The sequence below is a fragment of the Solanum lycopersicum genome, chromosome 9 (assembly GCF_036512215.1).
Source record: "Solanum lycopersicum chromosome 9, SLM_r2.1".
Taxonomy (NCBI): Eukaryota; Viridiplantae; Streptophyta; class Magnoliopsida; order Solanales; family Solanaceae; genus Solanum; species Solanum lycopersicum.
In genome coordinates, this window is record NC_090808.1 from 4,125,858 (window position 1) to 4,153,684 (window position 27,827).

The 27,827-nt window shown below is 32.2% G+C and overlaps 4 protein-coding genes across 13 annotated transcripts in view; 3 read left to right on the plus strand and 1 right to left on the minus strand.

Moving 5' to 3' along the window:
* The first annotated feature begins 2,180 nt into the window (after positions 1-2,180).
* On the plus strand, positions 2,181-6,993 carry LOC101257504 (B3 domain-containing protein At2g36080-like). Its single transcript, XM_004246831.5, has 3 exons — positions 2,181-3,093; positions 3,745-4,037; positions 6,069-6,993. Exons 1-3 carry the CDS (start codon positions 2,400-2,402, stop codon positions 6,117-6,119), a joined length of 1,038 nt encoding a protein of 345 aa, XP_004246879.2. The 5' UTR covers positions 2,181-2,399; the 3' UTR covers positions 6,120-6,993.
* A 1,215-nt stretch (positions 6,994-8,208) lies between these two features.
* LOC101244408 (uncharacterized) overlaps positions 8,209-27,827 on the minus strand; it is a 36,705-nt gene continuing 17,086 nt past the window's right edge. For 4 of the 10 annotated variants that reach the window (XR_011211621.1, XR_011211622.1, XM_004246431.5 and 1 more), the window contains 4 exons: positions 27,182-27,310; positions 26,509-26,679; positions 25,946-26,005; positions 25,439-25,865 (listed from right to left, as the gene is read on the minus strand). Coding sequence is in view for 4 of the 10 variants with exons in the window: in XM_004246431.5 (XP_004246479.1) it covers positions 25,761-25,865; positions 25,946-26,005; positions 26,509-26,679; positions 27,182-27,310 (465 nt within the window). In the remaining 6 variants the exon portion in view is untranslated. Of the gene's footprint in view, positions 8,691-8,823; positions 8,928-9,008; positions 9,232-12,925; positions 13,017-14,408; positions 14,599-14,728; positions 14,804-22,495; positions 22,547-24,381; positions 24,504-24,633; positions 24,950-25,438; positions 25,866-25,945; positions 26,006-26,508; positions 26,680-27,181; positions 27,311-27,827 lie in introns of those variants that run through there. The other 6 variants (XR_011211623.1, XM_026033033.2, XM_069288934.1 and 3 more) reach the window with 4 other exon arrangements.
* On the plus strand, positions 22,523-25,809 carry LOC101257207 (protein trichome birefringence-like 8). Its single transcript, XM_019215645.3, has 2 exons — positions 22,523-22,893; positions 24,649-25,809. Exons 1-2 carry the CDS (start codon positions 22,523-22,525, stop codon positions 25,058-25,060), a joined length of 783 nt encoding a protein of 260 aa, XP_019071190.2. The 3' UTR covers positions 25,061-25,809.
* LOC109121054 (protein trichome birefringence-like 8) lies at positions 25,172-25,709 on the plus strand. Its single transcript, XM_019215523.1, has 2 exons — positions 25,172-25,296; positions 25,376-25,709. Exons 1-2 carry the CDS (start codon positions 25,172-25,174, stop codon positions 25,707-25,709), a joined length of 459 nt encoding a protein of 152 aa, XP_019071068.1.

Consider the following 27,827-nt stretch of genomic DNA (forward strand, 5'->3'; position numbering starts at 1 on the left):
ATCTCGACTCGATTTTGAACTACTCCTAGTTACAGGTATCTTTCAAATTATTACTATCCACCTTTCAAATTCCTCATGTAAAAAGTGTCTTTAGGCTTAACCCTAACCCCTCACCCCAACACACACAACAAATAAAAAGAAAAAAAAAAGGGGAAAACGTGTGGGCGATTAGCGTGTTGAAATAAACAACGGGGACCAAGTATATAGCACGCTTATTTTCCAATTTTGCATTCACTCCCCCCCCCTCCAAAAAAATAAAAAAATAAAAAAAAAATATATATATAACCTACTCAAATCATATAATTAACGATTAAATGGAACCAAACTAATCAAACGTACTCAATTAGTTTATTTTGTCCTAACCTCGATAAATATATCTGATATCTATTAATAGTCAAAAATGACAAATATTTCATAAGAATAATCGAAATATATAAAAATAAACTTAGATATAACGCTCTAAACAATAGAATACTATTTTTAAAAACCAGTTACAACATTTTATAGCAGTGGATATTAAATTTTTTCACTAATTGTTGGTATGAAAATTATTTTTAGGTGGTCCTAGGTTATTATTATTACGAAGATACTTACTATACGATGCATCAGGTGCAAAAACTTACTGTACGAACGTCAGGCTCAAAATAAGGTGGTGGGTCATAATTTATAATAAAATTTTGGAGACAATTTTTTTTAAAGCATTTCAACTTACATACACGACAATAATAAATAACAACAGTAATAATAATGATAATATGAATAATTTAGTCCTTCAAATATTTATATTCACATCATATGCAAGTCACATTTCCAATTTAAATTGAATCAATTTCAATATATTCTAACTTATCATAATTTACTTTAACTTCTAAAAGAATCTTCTGGTGTACGTAAAGTATCACAAAAACTTACACACTTATAAATTATTTCATCAACAGTAAAAACAAACATTTTCATGTTAATATTGTTGCTATATATAAAAATATATCTTTTTTTATATCGATTAAAATAAAATCACATAAATAAAAATAAATTTAAAAAATTAAGTCATATAAAATAAAACGAAAAGAATAATATTTGAATAAAATTATAAAACTTAGCATGTTTGTTCACCCACCCACCCACCCCTAGAAGTGGTACAGTGTCAGCTGGGTGGGCCTACTCACTTCATGATCTGTTTGTTTGGTTTTAGCACAAAGGCCTTACCAGCCAACAAACATAGTAACATGGCCTGTATTTCATAGCATTATACTCATCTATTAGAGTCAGAATTTAAATGTGAATTTGATCAAATTTAATAATTTTTTCTTTAAGAATATAGTTTTATTAAAAGATTTAGTAAACACGAACAATTATAGTAAAATTTGAAATTATTATAAAATTGAAAATTTATAAGGTTAAAATTACAACAATATATAATGATATCTATATGAAAAAGAATCTTTTTTTTAATTTCCCAGATTCATATGAAGATACATCAATATCAATTTTATCTTTTATATTTTGCTTCTTTCACTCATTATATTACACACTATATACCATTTTTCTCCCACACGATTTTAAAAAAAGGCATTAATCCCGTGAGTCTTACATATTCTGGTACGTAATTACATAGGAGAAAAAATATTTGAATCATATCAATGGGATCCACGTGAAAAAGTACAATGAATTAATTTCTACCAACAACAAAAAAAAGAGTTTATTAACAAGCAACATTTTGAGCTGGTTACTTAAATCTTAGACCGTTTATAGAAATAATATTCAATATAACTTTATAAATAGATTTAAAAAGAGTACAATTATTCAGATTTTACACTGATTTATGAATATAAAAATGTCATTTTCAAAAGACCATCTGCTCATGTTAATTTACTTTCTCTACTTATCTTTAATGATTTATAGCATACAATTATTAAAGACTTTTTTTTAGATCATAAATTTTAATATATAAATTTCATATCAAATTAAATTATTTGATATAAATTAAAATTAAAAAAATGTGCGAAGTTGAAACTGGACAAATAAAATATAAGGAAAAATATACGTATGTGAATTTTCAAGATGGTTCACTACTCACCATTAAGAAATGAATATAAATATAAATTTAATCAAATATAATCCAAAGTTTAAGTACTTAATAAACTTCATAAAGAGACAAGGTATGTGATGTATGAGTACTTGGTAGCTGCCTAGTAAATTGCACTGAATATAATGATTGATTTTTCTTCTTCTTATCACGCAAAATACCTTAAAGTAAAGTACTCTCGTACTTGCATCTCTATCTAACCCCCACTCCCCCACCCCCTTAAATACCCACCTTTTCCTACATCATTTTTGCAAAAAATAAAATAAAATATAAAAAATCTACTTTTATATATCTCCCTTTTTTGTTCTGTGAAATGTCCATAAACCATATTTCTTCAGAAACATTTTGGTGGACCAAAAAACAACCACCCTCATTCCCAAATATGTTTGAGTTTAACCTTAACAACAACATGAACAACAATAGTACTAATGAAGATGACGAGTTAGTACAAAACGAAGACAAATTTGAAGAAATTCCAAGAGATCATTTGTTTGAGAAACCATTAACTCCAAGTGATGTTGGAAAGCTTAACAGGTTAGTAATCCCTAAACAGCACGCTGAGAAGTATTTTCCTCTCAGCGGCAGTAATAATAGTAATAGTAATAATAATAATATTGATGGCGGTACTGAAAAGGGATTATTACTGAGTTTTGAAGATGAGTCTGGAAAATCATGGAGATTTAGATATTCTTATTGGAATAGTAGCCAGAGCTATGTATTGACTAAAGGTTGGAGTCGTTTTGTCAAGGAAAAACGTCTTGATGCTGGTGATATTGTTTTGTTTGACCGCCACCGGTCAGATACTGACCGGCTATTTATAGGATGGAGGCGGAGGAATATTATCTCCGCCCCCATCTCCACTGCTGCAGTGCGTCATAACACTGCAGCGGCAATGACTGGAAATATTGGCGGAGGTGGAGGTGGGTGGGCCCACGTATACTACGGTGGGCATCCTTATCCAAGGGCAGGTGCAGGTCTTCCATACCAACCTGACTGTCTTCATGCAGGTATCATGTACATTATATTCAGTTAAAAAAAATAATTTTAATCATATATAAATATTATAATTTTTCATCGATTGAATCCTTACTACTATATTATCCATGTATAGATTGTAAGTTTGAGCTATATATAAGTCACTGAATTTCTTCTTACACACTGACAAATTGGAGTTTTGTGAAAATTCAGAATACTTTCCAAATACATCGGAGATAATTAATTTTAGAATTGATCTTATTATTTTTGTTATAAATGGAATATGTATAGTAGCCCCCCTCCAAAAAAAGAAGAATGCAAAAAAAGTTAATTTATTTTTAATGTGAAAAGAAATGTTCAATTATACCTTTATCTTGGTGGCCATACATGTTGCAAAGAGTTGTATATTTTGTCACATTGCAGAAAGATTGTTTTGTAGGTTTCTAACAAAAATGATATATTATTTAATTATTGTATTATAATATAACAAGTGGTTACCTACCTGCATATATAAACAAAAACAAAAAATATTGTTGTTTTGTGTTTTTGTATATCTTATTTAGAGATTCTTGCAAATGCCATAGGTTTAATCAGGAGCTACAAAGAGCTGAATCTCATGGATTATGATAGCAAAGACTAATCGATCACTTACAATTCCCTATTTGTTTGTGACATAAATATAGGGAGAGGAGCAATGCAGAACCAAACTACAACAAGTGTAAACAATAACACAAGAAGACACGTTAGGTTATTTGGGGTTAACTTGGAATGTGAGGCCGATGATTCATCATGGTCAGAGCCACCCCCGACTCCAGATGGTGGTGGCTCTTCAACATCGAGCCACCACCAAGATCATGGTCGGAGTCAGGATCAAGCTAGCCAACACTATTATCAATACCAATTTCAGTATTCAAAGCCTCATGTTGCTGTTTCAGCTACTGCTTCTTCCTATAATAATAACCATCACAATCACAAGGTACATACAAGCCTTAAATTATTTTATCAATGAAAAGTTTTCTTTTTCTCTTTTTAGGCTAAAAATTAGAAAATTGTTTTAGATGTGACTAGTCTCAATTTTCAACTATGATTTTCCTGTTTCATTTACTGAGACAAATACATACAAAAATCTCTACAGTTACCCTAAGCTAGTTTTATAATATAAATATATACTACTATATAGTAGTAATATATAATTCTAAAACTAGTATGTGCCTAACAAGTGGATTAGTTACAGCCAGATAAAAGTCATATTAAAAGTCAGTCAAAAATAATAAAGTAATAAAATCTTATGTTTATAGTAAGTAGTCTAATTGAACAAGTAATGTTCCTTTTTGGAAGCAATCAATTTTTTTTAATGCTTTTCTTATTTTAAAAAATGATGATAAAACTTTTAATTAGGAGTAATTTTTAATTTTTCTTTCTTCACATTTACATTCCTTTTCTAGTTTCTAAACAAAAGTTTTCTTTTCTTTTTTCATGTTTTTCTTTTCTTTTTCTCCTTTTCTTACACCTGTTGAGTCGTGTGAAATGAAAATACCCTGGGGGCTAAGCCTGGCATGCCTTAATAATATAGTATGTTATCATGTCAACTATTTCATGTGACCTACTTGGTTTTTTCTTCTTTTTTATTTTATTTGGAGAGGGGGGTAATGTGGTCCAAACTCCTATACCTGTAATTTAAAAAGCTTGAAAGGCAGCAAACTACAATGTACCTAATCATATTTATTTTATTTTATTAGTAGTTCAAATAGACTATAGAGGGTCGAGATGAATCACTATTTACTACTGAATTTTCCACTAAAATATATTCGTTAATTATTTCCAAAGATATTTTGATTGAATTAATGAGAAAAAGAAAAAAATAGTAATAAATCCAAATAAAAGAATTGTGAAAGTTCCTACTGTTTCAATAAAATTTGTTCCATCGTATAATTTTTTTAGTGAATTGGTTTTTTAAAAAATGACTTAATAATCATGATCAATTCATTATAACGCAATATTTTTACTAATCCGCGGTGAAAAAACCTTTGTGTCTTATAATAATAATAATAGTAATAAACTATACTACATGTTATCTAGTCAACTTTGGTAGTCACCACCAAGAATCAAGTACTACTTTACAGCCAAACCAAACTCTTTGCCATTCTAGAATATCTTGAAATAACACCAAACACATCAAAGACTTAAGCTACTTTGCAATGGACCATTTTAAGCTTGGATAGTGACAATACACATTACTTTTTTTTTTTATGATTGATTGAATCTCAATACTATTCCTTTCCCACCCCATATCTTTTTAGGTTTGAAGACTTTAGGACCCTAAAATTCAAAATTAGGTTTATACAAATAAAACTACATCTAGTAAGTTTCCAAAAGATAATGCTTAGGCTAGTTCAATATAATCTCCATTTTTTTTAAGTTCAGAAAGTGACAATTCATTATTAAAGTCAAATTCTCCTTTATCTATTTTCTAATAAAGGGGCTCTGACTAGAGGTCCAAAAATAAGTAGGAGAGTAGTGACATTCTCACTGCAACAAATAAATGATTTCACAGCAATAATATAAGTTTCATTATATTATATTTAGTGAAATAATAAATATGAATATTTATAACAGTCTATACAAATATCACTAAGAAATTAGTGACTTTGAATGTAATGATAGTACTTTTTATTATTACGAAATGTCTCTTTTGTTGTGGTATGTTTAGAATCAACTTGAAACACGTCTTGTTTTTGTTAAAGACAGAAAAGTTTAATCTATTTATAATAATATAATCTCCTTTTAATGATGCTTTCAACCCTTTTAAACATGTACTTAATTCTTGATTCTTCAAATTGAATCTTCGCAATTTATTTGTAACTGGGCCACCAAATAACAAAAATGGTCCACTGCTGGTATGTAGTATTTTATTAAAAAAAAAATTATTTCTATAGTTTTTGAATGCTCAAACCTCTATGAAATAAATGATGGGATTGCTAATAATTATACTGTATGGTTGTAACAGGATATGAATTTCTCAAGAGATGTCAACCAGATGAGATATCACCAGGGATAAGATCTGTAGATTTGACAACCAGGATTGACTATTACAGGCACTTGGAATTTATTTTTAGTTTTTTCTTTAAAGAAAAAATTCTTGAAAAAATAGGAAAAGAAAATCCAAAAAGGGTAAAAATCCCAGATTTTCTGGCAACTTTCTCCCCCTAGAAAAAGGTAGTATATATCACAGAACTTTTAACACCTATTCCAAGTCCACAGGAAATTGAAAGAATGAAAATATTGGAGATGAAACTTTGAAAGAGACTTTAGGGTGTCTGTGGGTCCATCAGATTATAGCTGAAGAGATGAAAGAATATATATATATATATATATATATATATATATATATATATGGTCTACGTACACTCTATCCTCTGCGCACTCCACTTGTGGGATTCTGTCGGGGTATTTTGTTGTATTTTGGTTGCTACTGTGGAGATTCTGCCTGAAGATTTTTGTTAGGGGGCTTCATCATAATCATGACAATTGACCAAAACTGAAGGATAGTAATAGTGAGAAGAAGAAGAAAGATGGTTCTTTTACCAAGTGGTGATGGTAGTGGTAGTGGGTGGTGGACTTGTCTTGTTATTGATGATAAGATGGATGTCTGTCAAAGCCCATTAGTCATTTAGGAGGACAAAAAATATGTTCTTTGCCAACACTTGAAAGGCAACTAACAGTTTAACTGCTTTTCTTTCACATGTTGATGCCATGGCAGAATACTTTTTGTTCAACAGTAGTAGTAGTAGTTTGTATATGTACATTGTACTTTTGGTGTTTTCATGATTCATATGAAAATCTGAGGAAAAGACTCATCAATCTTACCTCTGTGAATTGTAAGTTTCATTTGTAATCAACAACCAGATAATCGATATCTTAATAGTTCTAAATCGATAATCTTCAAAACCAAAACAACGGATATGGAGCGCTATTTAAGAGTATATTTGTAGTTTGTATATGAATATTCTTAGAAGTCTCTACTTGTCATTTATCACTGGCACCATGACTTTGCTGTTTCTAAACATTTTCTTATTTGCTAAATCTCCAATCACATCTTTCTTAGGATGCAATTAATATTTTTATATTGTCTTTGGAGAATCCTCACAATCATTTTAATATTGAATTAGGTCCAAATTCCATTTTTTTTAAATCCCCCAATGCCTACTCAAAGAAAAGATGATTCCAATATTGTCATTCTATTTTGACATTAGAAACAGTCCTATATTTCACATTTTCTAGTGTTTTATCAAAGATATACGGGTTCATTCATGGATTATCCAGCAAGCAATAACTCCAAAAAACCGGAACATTTACGTTTTAGGTAAACGCGTGTACTGTAGCTGGATCGTGAGATATGTGTCCATGTTTTTCTATGAAATTCTTGCGGAGTAAGAAACACTTACTTTGGAAGAATCTGAGGACAAAGGCACCGCAAATGAAACATGAAGACGGCCATGTCAATCACTTTCCATATAGCACAGGCTGAAGGCTTTACATTCTGGTCACAAGTCCAAAACACAAGTTGCAAAGGAATTGGTAAGAATATAACACTATGCCTAGTTGAATAAATTAACCAAAAGATGAAAAGTGAAGTGAGTATTAGTGTTACTTTTTTGTGTCAACAGTGGACCATTAAGCATCAAGAAAAAAAACGATGCCCCATTGACTTCTTCTAAGGACTCACAGCAAGATTTTAGTGCTCCTACAAGTGGGAGAGTGTCACTAGATACACATACAAAATAGAGGTGGTGGGTTATCACAAGATTGAATGGACTCCTCTTGCAACAATAATCAATCATCACAGTAACAAAACATCTAATAACAGAATGGACCATTTTCTTCCATTAGTTTTCCTCAAGCTCTACATTTTGTAGCATGTTCTTTACATTTCTACATGCAAGTGGATCAAATTGCGTCGTTTCAATCAGATAAACACCAAGAGAATGTACCTAGACAACACTTGATAGAATAATCGAATCACATGACTTGGTATTCTCCAAACTGGTATTGGCAACTATTTCACACATATAATAATTAAAGCTAGCAGTTGAGACTAAGGCCAAAATCACAGTACATGCACTAAAGAAACACAGAATAATTCCTGATTCAGTCTTATGTAGGATCCACGATGATGATATGACTATAATTTATCAGACATGGTAGAAGATTCTTATTACAATGTGCTCAAATGAAGACCCATGTGCTTGACAGATTTCAATCAAGAGACAAATTCCATGACCCCGCCAACATATACCTAATAAAAACACCCACAAACAGTCACATATGGGTCCGGAACAACAAGTGCTGAAACTATCCTAATGGAAAGCTGATGGCACATCAAATAAAGATGGCAAGAGATGAACGAACTTTATCAGAGGAGGCTCTAGACACCGAGCAAGACACCTCGATGATAGATTCAAGGGCTAAATCATTATATGCTTTTGCTTTAGAATCTGCAGCACATACTATGTGGAATAAAGTACCAAAGAGAAGTCAATATTTGGGTGGAAATCATTTTCAACTATCTTACATCCATTCCTGGCTCACCTGACCTGTTTTGGTCTAGTCCTGCCTCCTCCATCCAAACCTGAAATCAAACTACAGATTTAACTTCAAGCTACCAAATACTCCAAAAAGCAACTAAAAAGCTCAAATGACAACTCCCTTCCCACATGCATTTGGTGAGGGCACACATTAGATAGGCTTATGCATTTCCTGACCTTACACTTTGAGGTTCAATTGATCTCAAGCCAAATCACTTTTACAAACGAGAGCGTTGAACCATTTGCGATGTAATTTCCTTCCCCCATTTGCCCACTACATACTGAAAGCAAACCAAAACAGCATCAGTAATTATGCAGAAGTCCAAAGGTCAAGTTCGTATATAGTATTTAAGAGAACTCACAACTTGTACTGCAGAGGCCAATATTGTTCTTTGGCTGCATAAATGTCCTTATGCAATTTAGCGTCCTCGTTTTTTCTCCATACTTGTTGCATATCTTCTTGATATCCCACTATGAAACCTTTAAGTGCATCTTTATATGTTGACGCTCTTGTCATGTAAACACGCTGTAATGCTGGTCGTAGTGTCTACTGTCTCCATTTCACCTCTTGCATCCATAGCTAGGCTAGAAGAGATGTCAGAGGTTCAAAACTCAAACTAGAAAAGATTCGATTGGAGTTAACTACTCATTGAAGAGACTACAAAAGAAGTCCAACTAATTTATAATAATATTGTATTAGCAAGTATGTGCTACAAGGCAGATTGGAAGAAATAGAGATTCAGAATATGGTTACATGCGTTCTAGTAAACTCTCACGGGGTTGTATTATATCCAGGATACATTTAATTCTTGCAGTTTTTTTAAAAGCAAACTATAACTTTAATATTTAAGACTTGAGGCACTCACTGACCAAAAAGCTACCCGATCGTTCATACCTGAAGACAAATTAATCATAGAATGAGAAGCAACAAAAATTCATGTAAATTCAGTTTTCCGTCCTCTAGGTTAACCCAGTGTTTTGGACGGCGAGGGGCGACAAGGGTCTGCCTCGCCACGCGGCGAGGCGCTTGCCTTTTTGAATTAAGGGGCCAATTAATACCAAAAACTAAAAATATTTAATTGCATATATAAATATCCAAAATCTTAATAGTAATAACACATATTAGCAAATATTCAATTCAAAAACCAATAGTAGATACTAAAAAGTCTAAAACTTTAAAGACTAAATAATTCAAAATACAATACTAAAAAACTTTAAATGTCTATTCTTCTTCAAAACTATCCAACTCTTGAAGAAAAGAACTCAAGAAGAACTGAAAAGATCAAAAGAAGAAGAAAAAAAAGAGGTATACCTCAGGTCCTCAGTGCAGCAGCAACTTGAAGATGATGGATAATAGGAGAAGAGACGCGACCGGCAAATTTTGACAATAGAAGAGATCGCGAAGGGAAGAGGAGTCGGGGAGAAGAGATCGCGAGGGGAAGAGGAGTCGGGCAGCAGCAAATTTTGAAAATAAACAAAAAAAAACTAATTTTGACTAATATTGTCAAGTCAAATCTTTTAAAAATATTTAAATAAAAAAGGCAGCGCCATTTTTGTCGCCATTAGCTCGCCATACCTCACCATGGGTCGCCTCGCCTCAGTGTGGAATGGCGAGAAGGGCTCGCCTCACCTCTCCTCTCGCCTTAGGCGAGAGGCGCTCGCCATTCACAACACTGGGTTAACCCAGCTTTTAACTTTAAGTCCTGACTCACTCCCTACTCAAAGTTGTTACAGATGAACTAAAAGAGTATATAGCAGCTGCAGTCCTCTATATAAGTCACTTCTAACAGTCTTAGTTGATGAAATAGGAGAATGAACTCATTGTAATTGTCTTCTTCTATTTTTCAAACTGAGTCAGCTTGCACTGGAGTGAAAGCCTGTGTTAGGATTAATTGAAAAAAGAACTCAACACCTACACCATGCTTGAGAGCTCTCGAACAAGATGATTTGGAGGCGACTTTCTCTGTGAGCTTTTCATAGACAATATGGCCAGCGGAAGCCTCCACATAAGGTTACTCAGCCCCCTAAACTCCCGTAACCCCTTTTATGCCCTCCTAAAAACACCCAGGAAAAACCCCACCAAGCAAACTATACCCCTTGAACCTATTGTATACCATCACGGCAAACCCACGGCTCGTTGGTCTGTGGATAAAGTTGATCGTGTGATAGTAGTTATTTTTGGATAAGGTATAGTCCTGAGAATTTATTATATGCTGTTGTTGGTAAGTTCTCTTATGGAAATACAAGAATTGTGCAAGATCATTCCTATGAAATGTGAGGTGAATTATAAGATTTTTGTGCAAATTGCAATTGACATGTTCTTATTCGATTGGCATTGCTTTTAAATTATGTCCACTTGTTGTCAAAGTGTGCTTAGTGTCTCAAAACCAAGGATGGTTTCTGTTGAATGTGTCATCATACGTGGGTTCCTTGGTTTGATTCGGAAGAAGAAACTTCCATTGCCTCCTAAATTTCTTTGTAAAGGAATCCTAGCTAACTTGCTCCATCAATTGGGAAGTCGTTACATGTTGAAATGGCAACAAAAAACAAAACAAGGCCAAGTTATGCGAGGGTAAAAGTTGAAGTGAATTTACTTGGTGAATTCCCAAATGTGCAAATTTAAATTGGTGTGGTGAAAAAAAAAAAAAAATTGGTGTGGTGAGGCGCTACTAGAGAGGTAAGAACGAAATAGATAACAGTAAGCAGAATTATATGTCTAAGCATTGTAAAGAACGCAAATTACAAGGGCATAATATGGTTGTCGAGTCTTACATCCTGAATTAATTGAGGAAACGCAAGGAAATAATGAAGGCAACTGTGATGTGGAGAACAATGGGAAAAGTGTGGAACCAATGACAAAGGGAAGGCTCCTCCCAAGGTGTTAAAGAGTGGATAAGCTGTAAGGAACATGAGTGATAAATGGAGATGGCAAGAAGTTAGAAGTAAGAAATTTAATGCCCATAGATCTCAATTCTCAAGAACAAAATTCATCGAAGGATGACAATAAGGCTTGTTGGAGTCCCACATCAGTGGGATAATAAGCACCTTGGTCTCGTCATATGGTCTTGGGCAGTTCTCCCCTCAGGAGGTAGCTTTTGGGGCAATCCCAATTCATTGTTCCCAATGATGAGACCCAGCCTTATATTGTCCATGCTCCAGATGTCCAATCATGAATGTGTGGGGGTTCGAATCCCGTCCTAATAAAGGAACTATGGTTCCTACACAAACTGGGAAACAATTTGCAGCACTTGTTGATGAAGTGGAAAGCCAAGATAGTGATGCAAATTGACAGCATTGGTGGAGGTAATTGATGCCTCAATTGGAAAGGGGAAGGTTAATCCTAATCTACTGGGATTCAATTGCGGGCAGAAGCTAAGGATTCTAATCCTAAAGGAGCTGAAGTTGTTGGACATGGAGCGGGGAAGACAAAGAATAGGTGCAAAACTCAAGATTTAATGATGAATGCATTTTCAAGAATTTAAAGGACCTATTTTGGAGGTCACACACTTGATCAAGAAGGAGCCACATCATGCTCCTTAGCTAATATCTTGTAGCTTGGATGATACTCCACTTAGAAGATCCTTTAAATTCTTGAATTTTTGGGCTAAGCATGAGACTTTCCCTGACTTAGTGAGGCAGCATTGGAGGACATATGTACAAGGGATTTCTTCATCATCTTTCATCACAAATTGAAGAATGTTAAGCAAGCTTTGATAGGGTGAATTAAGGCCACACTGGGGGATACTAATAAAGTCATGAGGTTCAATGAAGAATGTTAAGCAAACTTCCCATATTTTCTTATTCAATGAAGAATGTTAAGCAAACTTCCCATATTTTCTTACTTCCAGTTGTTGCTTATGTCTTCATATGTTGTGTCTTTGCTTTCTTTGAGTTGAAAGTCTTTCAGAAACAACCTCCTCTCTAACTAACAAGGTAGAGTAAGGTCCGCGTACACTTTAACCACCCCAAATCCCAGTTGTGGGGACCACACTGGGTATGTTGTTGTTGTTACTTACTATTGTATTGGAAAAGTTTCTCTAGCCATTTTTCTTTCAGAAATGAAGTTTTAAATTTTTTGTCATTGACATGATACCATAACCATTCAAGTTCAAAGTATATACAATGTCATTCACATAGATAATTTGAACGGAAATCGGATTCTTCAATACAACATTCCTCTATAATTTTGTTCCCCCAAAAATTGAGAATATTTGTAGTCTTCACAACTAAAATTGTGTTAAAGTCAAATAATTTGTCCTAAATCAATCAAAGAACTAACCTTGGAAAAATTAGTGATTTCTTCACTTCTTGCAACTTGTCATCCATTCCCTGTCCAATTTGCTTGGTGGAGCTGCACATTCGAAAATCATCTGGTGCAAAATAGAGGCAGATAAAAGCAGAAGGAGATCTCACCATTTGTATTCAAGTACAGGTCATAACAGTCAGGTTCTTCTGCATCAATGTAAAACATACTTTTTTTCTTCTTTTTTTTTTCTTGAAAAGAAAGATGATAACACTATCAAATGCAAATCCAACAAAAGTCCTTCCTGGTTATAGAGTATACACTATACAGTATAAAACAGAAGGTGCAAGTAGATTTATATGTGATAATAAGGAGTATCTAAACCAAAACACTTGTACATGTGAAGTGTACATAATGCACAAGTATTTAAGCACATAATCTTGTATTAAAGCATATGACAAAGTTCATTTTCTTTTTCTCTGTTAAAGTTACACACAAAGTCCATCTTTCTGCTAAGCCAGCTTCCTGTGAGTAAGCCAGTGCTAAAAAAATGGACCAAGGAAAAGCTAAATATTCATTGATATAGATGCAGTGCCAATTTCTGCCAATTGTAGCGGTGACTGGTAAGCACTTCAATTAATAGTTTGCAGGAATTCTAGAATAGGAAAATGCTTTTTCTTTATAGTAAAGACTCTTCACTTGATTCTTTCGGCCAGCTCAGCGGATGAGTGGCTGTATTAGACACCTCTTCATCTTACGGCTAGTGTGCTATTTGAGATACTTGAAGATGGGTGTAGCAATAGAATGTTTTGAATCAATAATTCCTTAAAAGTCCTTGGTAGTAAATATAATACAGTTATTCTATACATGAGGCCTTAGCAGTAGTAAGACTGACTTAAAGTATGTAACTGATAAGCAGACTTTTTAATATTCGGATCTGGTTTACAAATAAAGAATATTGAGATCCAAATGACATCCAAAGTTATAAATTACCCAGGCAAGTTCATAACACCCTTTCAACATCTGATGGTATGAACATATTATTTTGCTTTACATCCCACAAACAATACAACAAGAAGGATTCAGTCAAAGGCAGTAATATGAATTTTATCAAAATAAGAGAAGATAAGAAGAGTTCAAACATAGCGTGACTCACGAGTTCAATCTAGAATTTTATTATGGAAACACTTACACCTTTCATCTGGAAACTGATTCTTTACATCTATCATCATTTCAATTCCTCTAAAAACATCGTTATGAGCTAATTAGCATTTTCATCCAAATAACCGTATCTTAACAGTTAAGACGCTCCATTCGTAATATCTAATAATCTTCTCGAGTAGGTGTTGCTGCATTTCATATAACAATTTGCTCATGAAACAATATATACAACTAAACAAGGAGAAGTTCTTCCAAGTTCCAACAAATAAAAATACCTACTACAGATGCACTTTCACTTGCAGTATGTCTAGTATATCAGTCGATAGATTCGCAATACCAAAAGCTAAACATTCCATACCTTGTTTTAGCAATGCAAAAGCTAATCAGTGACCCTATCAACACCACATAGAAAAGGTCCTTCCCACCAGAAGCAATGCAAAATCCACATGCGGATTCAGCCTCAAATTATACACAAATATTAACCAATTATGTTGAAATCATAGCTTCGCCTCTACTGAATTCCCACTTAAAACAGCATTATGAGAAGCCTGACGAAAAAAATCATAATCAACCGTTACTTTACAGTATTAGTTTGCTAACGCGAACACAATATGAGAATTCACAATCAGTGAAAAACATTACTATTAACCTAGAAATACAATTGACGAAGCTTACTACCATAGTTTTCTCGATCCATAGATGAAACTGAACCATCGAAAAAGCAGAAACGCCCGCATTTCAGATCTTCCATGCCTGAAAATGCACGTACATACATATAAAAAAGTTATCAAAAATCAAGCTCAGTTATGGTTTGAGTTTCTCTCTCGGGCAATTTATCAAACACCTTATGAAATTTGCAACTCCAATTTTTCTTCGAAAAAACTGAATTCGTAATCAATCCGATAGCTCCTCCCCGCAAATATTACTTGTAATACTACTCGCGGCGGAATTAAAATTTTTATCAAAGAAATAAATATACAAAGAAATTTTAAAATTTTAATTATATATATAAAGAGTGTGATTTTCCATGAAAGTTCATATAAATCCATCAATTTTATTTGGCTTCGTCCTTATCTTGCATGCAACTAGACTATAGATATATTTGCCCAATGATATAATACATAAATGTATTTTTTAATTTTGCTTCAAATTATATTTATGCCTTCAATTTTAGATATGCATAAATATACATTTAAACTTGTATAAAGTTGAATAAATAGACACACGTATTCCACATATTATTTTTTGTCGTACATAGTATCCTACGTGTATTGTTCTATGTACAACTCGTGTGTTTATTTATTTAAAAATCGGATAGTTTAAGTGTCTGTTTGTACATTATGAAAGTTGAAGGTCAAACTTAAAATTTGAAGTCAAGTTTAAGGTGCAATATATATTATATCCTGCCCAATTGACACATTTGGACTAATATCAGTTGAGACTATGTTTTTAAATTATATAAAAGAAATAAATAAAAGTCGGTGATTCTGAATGCTTGAAGAAATATATAAATTAAAATTATATTTTATAAAAATAGACAATTAGAATGATTATTTTAAACAATTGATCTCATTTGCTTCTCAGTTTGCTTTGTTTTTATTCATTAACAACTCGCCCTTCTTCTCTTTTTCAATAGTTACAACTACATTTGAAAGAAACCGCTGCGCCCCCTGAGACTATCAACATTGTTCTAAATACTTTCTGTCATAAAATTTTAAATATTTAATTTATATTAAATTCAAAATTTTCTATACACAATTTTTCAAGTATTAAGATTCACCAATTTTTCGATTTATTTTATTTTATATATTTCAGAATAATCATTATGTTAAATTGTTAACTTTAAAGACTAAGAGTGTGTTTGGTATGAAGGAAAACATTTTTTGGTTGGGACAAAAGTTTCGGAAAATGTTTTTCAAATTAACTCATTTTTCTCAAAATTAAGAAAAATGATTTTCCTTCAAAAATTAAGGAAAACATTTTCCAAAACTCTCCTCCAATTTTAAATTATATTTTTTTTTAAAAAAATCAATTTTAAAATTTTATTTTTTACCTGATCCCTGACCCCACCCACCCACCACCGGCCTGCCCCCCTCCCTCCCTAACCCCACATGTTATCACATAAATCATAGTAAGAGTAATTTTCTAAATGGTCACCTAAGTTAGAGAATTGTCTTGAAATATCATTTATGTTTTATTTAGGACAAAATATCACTCAACTATCACTATTTCCTCCAAATATACTTGGTACTCTAAAATCATCACTCTCTCCTAGTTGGCATGATATGTCATTAAAGTCTTTTTTTTAAATAATAAACTAATATAATTCATTGAACCTATTTAACTAAAATAATGATTATATTATTTTTAATTTGTTTTTAATCTATTCATACTTAAAATCTTTTATCATAATTAAACTTTTTATTTTTTTATGTTATGAAGAATACAATTTTAAAATGTACTATTAATTTATCACTTTTGAATACTTATAAACACATACATTCAAAAACATATTGATATACAAATCACTCATTAACGATAATTTACATCAATTAATCATAAGTTATATAATAAATCAATAATATTAAAGGTCAATACAATAAAATTAATTGTATATTTTACAATTCATGCTCTCGATATTATTTTTTTTTGAAAAAAAGAAGAAGAAAGTGAATAATATTATATTTTTTATCCATTAGAAATACCAAATACCTCAAAAGTCTCTTTAAATTCTAGTTGATATGTCATGTCATTAATAATCATTTTAAAAAGATACTAGACCTATTTAATTCATCGAACTTATGTCTCTAAATAAATATATAAATTACATGATGTTATAAATTCATTGAATGAGTGGATAGTCCATAAGGTTGGTACATGAACAACCATTCATATTCACTAGGTTACATGAATCTTTTTGGATAAGAATGTATCTATTTATTATGATACTTAATATGGTGACCTTTGGAGTGATTTCTCACTCTATAAATAGGGTTGTTCATTCACTATTGTAATATAGATACATATGAGATTTGCATATACTTGAATAAGAAGAAAGTCTTATCTTCCATCTTACTCCTCTTGTCTTCATCTCTTTATATTTATATTGCCATGAGCTTGATTTTATAACACGTTATCAGCACGAGTCTCTAGCCAATCGAGATTGAGTTTTAGTTTTACTTTAGCTCATATTTTGGTTGATCTCGTTATGAAGATCAAAGTATTGTATGCATAAAATCAGGAACCGAAGACATATACTACTATTGGTTGAATATGACATGCTATACAAAATTTCTTAAATAGAAGAAGGTATAAAATTTTAATAGCATGAATTTGAATGTTATTTTGATTGTTTTGAAAGACTCAAAGGATGAGTCATGTTGTACTTCGATTTATTATACCGTTGGTTAAGGGTAAGATGATGAATTCAAGTTTCATCGCACCAAAAGGGTAAGACATCAGGTTAAAGTCCGGATGCACCATAATGAAAAATATTTGAGGATAAGACGATAGATTCAAGTTCTATCGCACCAAAAGGGTAAGACATCAATTTGAGTTTTGATGCACCGTGATTGGGTTCAAGTCCCATAGAATTATGGCGTAAAACGCCTTATATGGATAAGACATTGAGTTTGAGTCAATGCACCATAATGATGATATAATGATGACTAGGCTTTGATGAAAAGTCTTGAAATTCGTTCTATTGAATTTGCTTCATTCCTTGAAAAGAATGTGGTAGCAACACATGTATGCATCAAACCAACAAGGTTTCCCCATTAAAATTGGTTCAGGGTCAGGAACCATATAATTTTCATCTAAAATGTTGAATGTGCGGTTATGATTTTAATTGCTCCACCACGCACAAAGATGAACTTCCAAATAATGTTGGAATGAATGTTAGATTTTCTAACATTAGGGGGAGAGGTGATTGACAGCTGAAAATTATGTGTGAGGTTAATTATGAATTATCTAGATCCTCGTTAAATAAATATGTGAACTTAAAGTTCAAGGGATAATTCAGTTGCATAATGTTGCAAATCAGTTGCCAGATGAATGCACTGACTCTATGATATAATTCAGCTGCAAATGTTCCAATGTGAAGTCCTTGAAGGACAGAGTCTATGACACGCCGAAAGCGTAATAGACCAATTGATTCCAAATATAAAATTTCTTGAAGAAGGAAGGAGCAAATGATCAATATGGTCATGATAATGAGGCAAGTTCTATAAAGGAGCACATTGACATAACACTTCATACAATCTTGAAAAAGGTTCAGGTACCTGAAATAATGAAAAATGAAGAGATCTCGATAAGTTATGTCTTGTTGGAATCAATATCAAATAACCGTCGACGGTATCTTTGATATGAGGTAGCGCTCAATGATATAAATTGTGATGAGGATCTTGAATTCAAATCTGTCATATTGTGTGAACAGATAAATGGTTGGCCAAGTAAAATGCACAATTCAAGTATATTTTGTTTCACTTAGAAAAGTGACATTTTGGACTGGTAGTCCATAAATCAAGGTATAATGTCAGTGGGGTACAAATAAATTATTATGCGATAGTATAACCGTAAGATATCAAATACGGTTTGTGCCTTGGGGCATAAAGGTTTATCGTAAAAATCCTGACACTAGTGGAGATGTTTTGTCCTTTGGTGGATGAAATGAGGTTTGTTTTGATCTGGCAACATATGAAAACTTGAATGCATGTAAATGAATAATTTTAATGTCTAGCTAGACAATGAAGGTTATATGAAAATCCTTGAAACAATCGAGGTGTCTGAAGCATATAAGAGTTTGAAAGAAACTTATCTAATAAAGCTTCAAGAATCCTTATATGGATTGAAATAGTCAAGGAAGAAAAAGGGTACAAAAGAATGACCCTAATTGTCCTTGTATTTTTATGAAAAGGTCTTGGTAAGACAAAATTTTGTCTTGACCTACAGATTGTTAATTTGACAAATAAAATATTTGTCTAACAGACAACAGTGCACATACACTGAAAAATTTTGATGCAATTTTATGTGGATATATCGCATTCATTGAGTACCCCAATGAGTATGAGATCACTTGGCATAAATGATGATTCAGTTTGATCTCAAAAGAAGGATGAAGAGTTTCTTGGTGATGAAACTCTATCTTGGTGCAATCAGGGCACTAGTGCATCTTACTAACAATATTTGACCAGATATTTATTTTGCAGTAAATTTACTGGCAAGATTCAGTTTCTCCCCGATAAAAGGACATTGAAATGGTGTTGAGCACATGATTGAATATCCTCGAAGGACCATAGTTATGGGTTTATTCTATCCCGAGGAATCCAAGACAAAATTGATTGGTTACGCAGATGCAGAATATTTATCTGATCTGCATAAAGTTCTATCTCAATCACGCTATGTGTTTGCATGTGGAGGCACAATAATATCTTGGGGATCAATGAAGCAAATGTTGCTATGCAGAAATAAAAGTCCTCCATGAAGCAAGTCAAAAGTGCGTCTGGTTGAGATAAATGACACACCATATTCAAGAAATGTGTGGTTTTTCTTTTAAAAAGGAATATACCAACCACAATGTATGAAGATTGGAGACATCATCACAAGAAATTAAGTGATGTTTTAATCAGGGGGAGTACAATACGCGTTGCGCTCTTTTTCCCTTGATCGAGGTTTTTTCCCACTGGGTTTTCCTGGCAAGGTTTTTAATGAGGCAACAAATGGTGCGTATCAAAAGATATGTGTACTCTTTTTCCTTCACTAGAATTTTTTCCCACAGGGTTTTTCCTAGTAGGGTTTTAACGAGGCACATTATCTATGGACATCCAAGGGGGAGTGTTATAAATTCATTGAATGAGTGGATAGTCCATAAGGTTGGTACATGAACAACCATTCATATTCACTAGGTTACATGAACCTTTTTGGATAAGAATGTATCTATTTATTATGATACTTAATATGGTGACCTTTGGAGTGATTTCTCACTCTATAAATAGGGTTGTTCATTCACTATTGTAATATAGATACATATGAGATTTGCATATACTTGAATAAGAAGAAAATCTTATCTTCCATTTTACTCCTCTTGTCTTCATCTCTTTATATTTATATTGCCAAAAGCTTGATTTTATAACACATGAGAATTTATGAAGATTATAAGAAAAGTAATTTAAAAAGTCTAGTAACTTTATATATTGTCACCAAACGAAATTCAATGAAAAAATCTCTGTGTGTACTTATTACCTGATAATTTTAAAATTCTTAACTAAATTATTTGAAAATTTTAAATAATTTTTTAAATAAAAAATATTTAGATAAATCTGTATGATTGACAAAAAAAATTGGTAAGAAAGAGAAAAATTATTATTATTATTAACTTTTTCTAATTTTATTTTTATTTTTTATTTTTTTATTTTATTTTATATTATATTATATTATATTATATTATATTATAACTTTTCATACAATTAAACATCAATAAATAAATTAATAATTAATTGAATTTACCTATTTAATTCATAGTATACATATTATATGAGATTAATACACTGATAAATAAAGATAAAAAATTTATTTTTTATAAATATTATTCACTTACTATTTTCTTTTAAAAAAAGATATTGTAAGTATATATGGATTTCAAAGCACCCAAATAATTATTTTTTAATAATTAATCGACCTTTAATATTATTGATTTATTATACAATTTATGATTAATTGAAGTAAAATTAGCGTTCATGAGTGATTTGTATATCAATATTTTTTGAATGTATGTGTTTATAAGTATTTAAAATTGATGAGCTTATAGTACGTTTTAAAAACGCATTCTGCATAACATAAAAAAATAAAAAGTTTAATTATGATAAAAGATTTTAAGTATGAAAACTTATTCTTAATAAATTAATTTAAAAAATTTAAAACAATATGATCATTATTTTAGTTTCATGAATTAAATTAGTCTATTATTAAAAAGAGATTTTAATGACGTGTCATGCCAACTAGGAGAGAGTGATGTTTTTGAATTGTCAAATATATTTGGAGGAAATAGTAATAGTTGTGTGATATTTTGGTCTTAAATAAAACATAAATGATATTTTAAGACAATTTTCTTAACTTGTGTGACCATTTAAAAAATTGACTCATCATAGTAATTATAAATAAAAGACTTAAATTGGACCAAAACACCCTTTGAATATGTTTAGGTCCATAACCATCATCCCATTAGTCTTCTTAGGAAAATTACACGAAATGACAAATATTCATTATATGTTATGCTTTATAAATATAGTTTCGTATATTTATGATTCACACCTACAATTCTTAAATTTTGCTATTTGATTTCTAATTATGAAAAATTAGAATTTGTATACCTCAATTCCTAATTGTATATATTCAAATTTTGTATATATATACTATAGTTATTTGTATACAATTTGTTGATATATTTGATTTGTACGAGTTATGAAAAATTTATAATAAAATATCATATTTGTATTTTATATTTTAGCAAGCAAAAATATACATAAAGTTTTGAAAACTCTTATGGCAAAGCGAAATATACAAACAAATTTCTGAATAATTCCTAAATATTTAAATACAAAATGTTTGTATTTATCCTATTTATATATTAGAAGCGAACTGTATAAACAAAAATATCAATAACAAATAATAGCTATAAAACATAATTAAATTTAATCTTTGTACTATTTATGAAATTCTCGTCTCTAATTATGTCCGTGTAAGCATGATCAACGAAGTTATAAATCAAGCTTTATCTTTTTACTATTTTCCATCTATTTAAACTACTTTTTGTGTCTTTATTATATAATAATAATAATAATAATGAGTATAATAATATACCATAGCCAAATTTTGGGGCAAAAAGATATTTGTTCCATCGTATATATTATACAATATTCTTACTAATTATGTCATATATTATTGTCTTAATTAGAAATTTTCCTTAATAATTATGTCATATGTTAGATATTGCATTAATTTCCAAATTACTCCTTCTCTCAATTTATATTGTACTTTTCTTTTTAAACCGTAAAAAAAAGAACATATTTATAATTAGTAATTATTTAATTTTAAAATTTTAAATTATATCCTTAATGAAAATAATTTAAAGACACAAACATCTCAAACTTATTTCATAACATAAAATTGTGATTAACTCCTTAGTGATATTTAAGGAAGACATATTTGATTTACGCCAAAAAAGGAAATAGTATTACTCAATACTCTTATAAATTTAATTAGAGTATAACTAGGATTCTAATTTTCTTTTTAATGTCTTTTCCTATATCTTAATTTGAATGTTTATAAAGAATTGACTATTCACACAATTTAAATTCAAATTAAATTACATCATATAAATTAATATCGGAGTAATAATTTTCCTATCATCACTCATTCTCCTTTTATATACATAGCAACAAAACATACCTTTTTAATATATTTTCTCCTCTTCTCATGGATCTCCCACCACTTTCTCATCTACAAGAAAACAACAAGAATAATAATTTCTTGTTAAAATTTGTAAAGAAATATATGTATCATGTATTATTTTTTCTATTTTTATTCTTTTCTTCTATTCTTTTCTACAATTTACTAAGCCCACTTTATCATGACCCTCTTGTAATTAGCAATATTGGTTTTTTTGCCAAAAATTCTACTTGTGATTACTCTTATGGAAAATGGATTTGGGATGAAAAATATGTTGTTGATCAATATAATGAGAATTGTCCATTCTTGGATCCCGGTTTCCGGTGCCGGAAAAGTGGTCGCCGGGATATGGATTACCGGAAGTGGCGATGGCAACCTCAACATTGTCATCTTCCAAGGTAATAATATTAAGTTTGTTTGAAAATATTTTATTTTAGGTTAATTACTATTTGCATATATGTTCCATGCTTTATTATATTCATTTTTAAAGAATACCTTATTTTTTTTCTCTTTCTTGTATTGTTTTCTTTGTTATAATCGTAATGTCACATTGACTAATTCCACATAGTAGGGTGACCAGTTGAACACCATTTGTTATACCTTTACCACAAGATAGTACTTTATCTGAAGGGTGATCAATTGAATATCCTTTGTCATACCTTGACTAGTTAAACAAGATAATGACGTACATGTAGTAAAGGGTGACCAGATACTTGTGTACATGTAGTAAAGGAGGGTGATCAGTTGAATACCCTTTGTCATACCTTGACTAGTTAAACAAGATAATGGCGTACATGTAGTAAAGGGTGACCAGATACTTGTGTACATGTAGTAAAGGAGGGTGATAAGTTGAATACCCTTTGTCATACCTTGACTAGTTCCACAAGATAGTGGCGTACATGTAGTGAAGGGTGATCAGTTGAATACCCTTTGTCAAACCTTGACTAGTTCCACAAGATAATGGTGTACATGTAGTAAAGGGTGACCAGATAGTGGCTTACATGTAGTAAAGGGTGACCAGTTAAACACCCTTTGTCATAACTTGACTAGTTCCACAAGATATTGGCAAACATGTAGAAAAAAGGATGGCCAATTGAACACTCTTAATGAAATTTCTAGCTTCACTACAACCACCCAATAAGGCTAAAAAGTACATGGGAAGAAACCTCCTATTGTTTTCTCTAATGGGATTGAACTTAAAATCTCATGGTGTACAATCTACAAGTTGTGCAATGTTAACCTTTGAAGATTTCTTAGTTTCGCTAACAAGATATGAATATAATAATAATTTAATGGTGAGAAGACAATGCATGTATTGTAATATATATTTCTTGAACTCCTCACCTTCCCTCAAAATAAATATAAATATTTTTTTCTTTCATATATACTAAAAGTGTTGTGGAATTTGAAAAGGTAACAAATTGAGAAGGACTTTTAACTACCTTAGAAGTTAATGTCAATGCAACAAATTGGCTAATTAACAAAGCAAGTGTACGTGGCTTTTCTCTTTTATGGATATATAGTGCTTTCATGTTGTTAGAAATCATGAGGTGTGGAAAAGTTGTAGCTTTATGATTACATTCACCTTAATTTGCTATGCCTTTTCACACCGAGTCCATATTAATATCATTACTAAATGAATCTTTAATCTTAAAAGTTTACTAATGTTTTGAGTGTGAACATTAGTAATTGGGTTGCTAGAGGCAACTTTGGCAATGATATTGAGCAAATCGTTCATCTGATTTGCGTATAGTTAATTCAGAGGATCATGTTGTTTGCAATAAATTTTAATGTATGAAATAATAAACTTCAAACCACAAGAAGAAATAAGAAGTAATAAACAATATGGATACAGTTATGTTTCTCCCTTAATTCTTCTCTCCACATTTTCTTTATGTTCCTCTTGATCTATGAATTTTCTTCGTGATTTAATGGTTGAAATATTTGTTTGTTTATATCTTTGATCTCTTTATGAACATCCCAAGAATTTGTGCGATATTTAAGACACCTATTCAAGCAAATATATTATTCTTAGACGTGAAACTAGAATTTGATATAAAGTATTCTTCAAGAACCCTAACTAAATTGAACTCATCTGGTATAATCCGGTATAGTAGAAAATGGACCCAAGGACTAACATTTCAATGTTGCAGGTTCAATGCAAAGGATTTCCTCGAACGTAGTCGAAATGGTCGAATAGTGTTTGCTGGAGATTCAATAGGAAGAAACCAATGGGAGTCAATGATATGTATGTTAGCACAAGGTGTGTCTAACCAATCCACCATATATGAAGAATTTGGAAACCCCATAACCAAACACAGAGGTTATCTCTCTATGAAGTTTCAAGAATACAACCTTACTGTTGAATATTACAGAGTACCTTTCTTAGTAGTCGTTGATCGTCCTCCCGCGAATGCATCGAAAGAAGTGAGGGGAGTGATCAGGCTTGATAAGCTGCATTGGTATTTCACAAAGTGGGTTAATGCAGATGTAATTATATTCAATGCTGGACATTGGTGGAATGAAGATAAAACTATTAACATGTATGAATCTCAAGTGCTTTAGCAATAATCACATATATCTGGATTCTTTTGACCATAAGAACTTCAGCAATCACTAACATAACACAAAATGTATTGCAGGGGCATCCATTTCCAAGAAGGAACAACGGTGAACATGACGATGAATGTAGTGGAAGCTTTTCAAAGATCATTGAGTACTTGGGCGTCATGGGTGATTCAAAATACCAAGCCTGAAAAGAGTCACATCTTCTTCCGTAGCGTTTCACCAGTACACTACAGGTAAGTACTTTGTAGGAACTAATCAGTTGCAACACAAATACACTATACTAAGACTGAATTTGGTGAAATTGATTTGCAGGGATGGAGCTTGGAATGAAGGTGGCCATTGCCACACAAATACAGCACCGGAAACAGACTATACTAAGCTGGAGAAAGAGCCAACCAACAACATATTCATTTCTGAGGTAGTTGAGAAAATGCAAAATACAAGAAGAAACATGACCTTCCTAAACATCACATATCTAAGTGAGTTCAGGAAAGATGGTCACCCTTCAGAATATCGTGAACCTGGCACCCCGGCTGGTGCGCCACAAGACTGCAGCCACTGGTGCCTACCGGGAGTGCCAGACTCTTGGAATGAACTTCTTTACGCCTATCTACTGTTGAATGGATATAAAACCAAGTTGAAATGAATTTGACGGTGGAACTATATGAATAGCTGTTTTCGTATGCTTTAACCTGGGCTATTCATCAGCCTTTTCAGTTGGATTCACCTCAGTTCCCATTTCCTTGACTTTCTCAAGCTGCCTTAGGAGGGCTAATCTGTCTGGTCCATATGTAGAAGGTATCTGCCAAAAAGGAAATCAACCAGTTAACACAGCAGATAGGCTCACTAAAATTGACAGGAAATTCATGATCAAATACACACCAGAGATGGCATATATCTTCGAATTCCAGCCAACATAGCAGCATGCCCAACTGCTGTAACCTGCAAGAAAAATCATCCATGTCAGCTTGCACTGTATCAAACTCCATGAGTAAAAGAGATGCAAAGTGCTGCAACCATATAGCTGGTGTGGAAGGAGAGAGAGAAAGAGCTTGAGCTTTGTTTAAATGGGCTATTTTTCTAATTGCAACAGCTGAAAGACTTCAGCTCAGAAAATGCCTTCAAACTAGTTGATTGAGCATCAACTATGCACCTATTGTTACTAAAAGCTTCACTGCACTTGGTAATATATTATACAAGCTCGAAAAACCATGACGCTCGGGGAATAATCAATGGTTTTTTAGTGCCAGTTGAAGGTCCATGTCTTCACTTACAGTTGATATGCACCTCAAATTCACATACAGATCTTGGACATGCATGACAATGAAATTGTTTAAGAAAAAAGAAAATAAAAATAAGCAGAATGAACTATCTCTGTTATTCAGCCAGTTCTGTGGAGCTTAAATTTTTTTGCCTGATAAGAACAATGGATTAGAACTACTTACAGGGAGAAGCATAAGAAATCCAATAGGTACAACTGATGCCAAGTCAGTTAAAGTTCTCCGCAATGCTTGTTTCTCTTTTTCTGTCAACTCATCCCCTACTATGGACCTCCGAAGTAGCCCTAAAGCTGCAGCAACATCGATAGCGAGAAGCTGAGTTCCTTGCCAAACATCCTGGACATGGAAAATTTATTACTCAATCTGAGTCTTAATAGACAACTAACAATTCTTACGACTAACTGCTCCTGAAGATAATGTGTTGATTCATGGTTTACAATAGAACAGTAAAACATGGAAAACGTATGTAGTATAAACTCTATTTTGAATGCTTATAAGAACAATAAAGAACGGAAAATGAAGATCCGGACAATATGGAGACAGATAATCAAAACACACAAAGTACTACAAAAAGAATGAACAAAATAAGCACTAGCAATAAGAACAGGAATAAACAATTATCTTATAGTAATAAGCCCATGGAGGAACCCAAACCGAATGTGATTCCATCACTACTGATGGAAGTTCTCTTTCTTTGACAATTGGTGGAGTTAAAAGCTAATTAAATGGGTCACATGTCTATCCCCATACCCATTGTATTTTCTGAACGGTAATTCCACAAAAATTGACATATGACGCAATACATAAAACAGAAGAAAATAGATCAAGAGCATAATACCGTGCTAGTTTCTTTCAGTTTGTCTAAGGATTTCTCAATAACACTCTCCTTTTTCTTCTGAAGAACCAATTGAGTTCTTTCAGCTCCTGCAGGATGCGTGGAAGTGCGATCCACCTTCTGACTTTCCTCCTAGAGTAGAATGCATCAACAATAAGCTAATAAATTTTCAGGGATATAATAAACAGATCAATATCTCAGTAACACCACTCTCTGGAAAAATGGAAATATATAGAAAATGAACTCAAAACATATGAAGCTGGGCCATGAATGACCTAGGCTGTGAGCTGGAGGTATAGAAGCAGTATCTATAATTTAAGTTACATAAGAGCACTCCATGCATCAGAAATTTCTTGTCCACAATTCAGAAAGAGATCAAGAGAGGGGATAAAAAAGGCAGATGGATGGCTGTTGATCAAACACCTGAGTCTTGCATAGCTATCTCCAGACTTTGTGCAATCTGTGCATATCAAAGAGTTCTATTGTTTTTTCTTTGTATTGACATTAGGTTTCAAATGTTAAGAGGAGTGTCTGTACAATTAAAATTTACATGTTCAACAGCGTCCTTCAAAAACCACCAACACCCAAACCAAACTCATAATGTGAGAACTGTGGAAAATGCAACCAAGACACTTGATGAATGTGAGAT

Excerpts from the sequence above, each read along its gene's own strand:
- LOC101257504 (XM_004246831.5), top strand. The coding sequence starts at position 2,400 with ATGTCCATAAACCATATTTCTTCAGAAACATTTTGGTGGACCAAAAAA. Across the intron at positions 3,094-3,744 it reads ACCTGACTGTCTTCATGCAG|GGAGAGGAGCAATGCAGAAC; the intron begins GTATCATGTACA and ends ACATAAATATAG. Across the intron at positions 4,038-6,068 it reads ATAACCATCACAATCACAAG|GATATGAATTTCTCAAGAGA; the intron begins GTACATACAAGC and ends TGGTTGTAACAG.
- LOC101257207 (XM_019215645.3), top strand. The coding sequence starts at position 22,523 with ATGGATCTCCCACCACTTTCTCATCTACAAGAAAACAACAAGAATAAT. Across the intron at positions 22,894-24,648 it reads CAACATTGTCATCTTCCAAG|GTTCAATGCAAAGGATTTCC; the intron begins GTAATAATATTA and ends TCAATGTTGCAG.
- LOC109121054 (XM_019215523.1), top strand. The coding sequence starts at position 25,172 with ATGACGATGAATGTAGTGGAAGCTTTTCAAAGATCATTGAGTACTTGG. Across the intron at positions 25,297-25,375 it reads GTTTCACCAGTACACTACAG|GGATGGAGCTTGGAATGAAG; the intron begins GTAAGTACTTTG and ends ATTGATTTGCAG.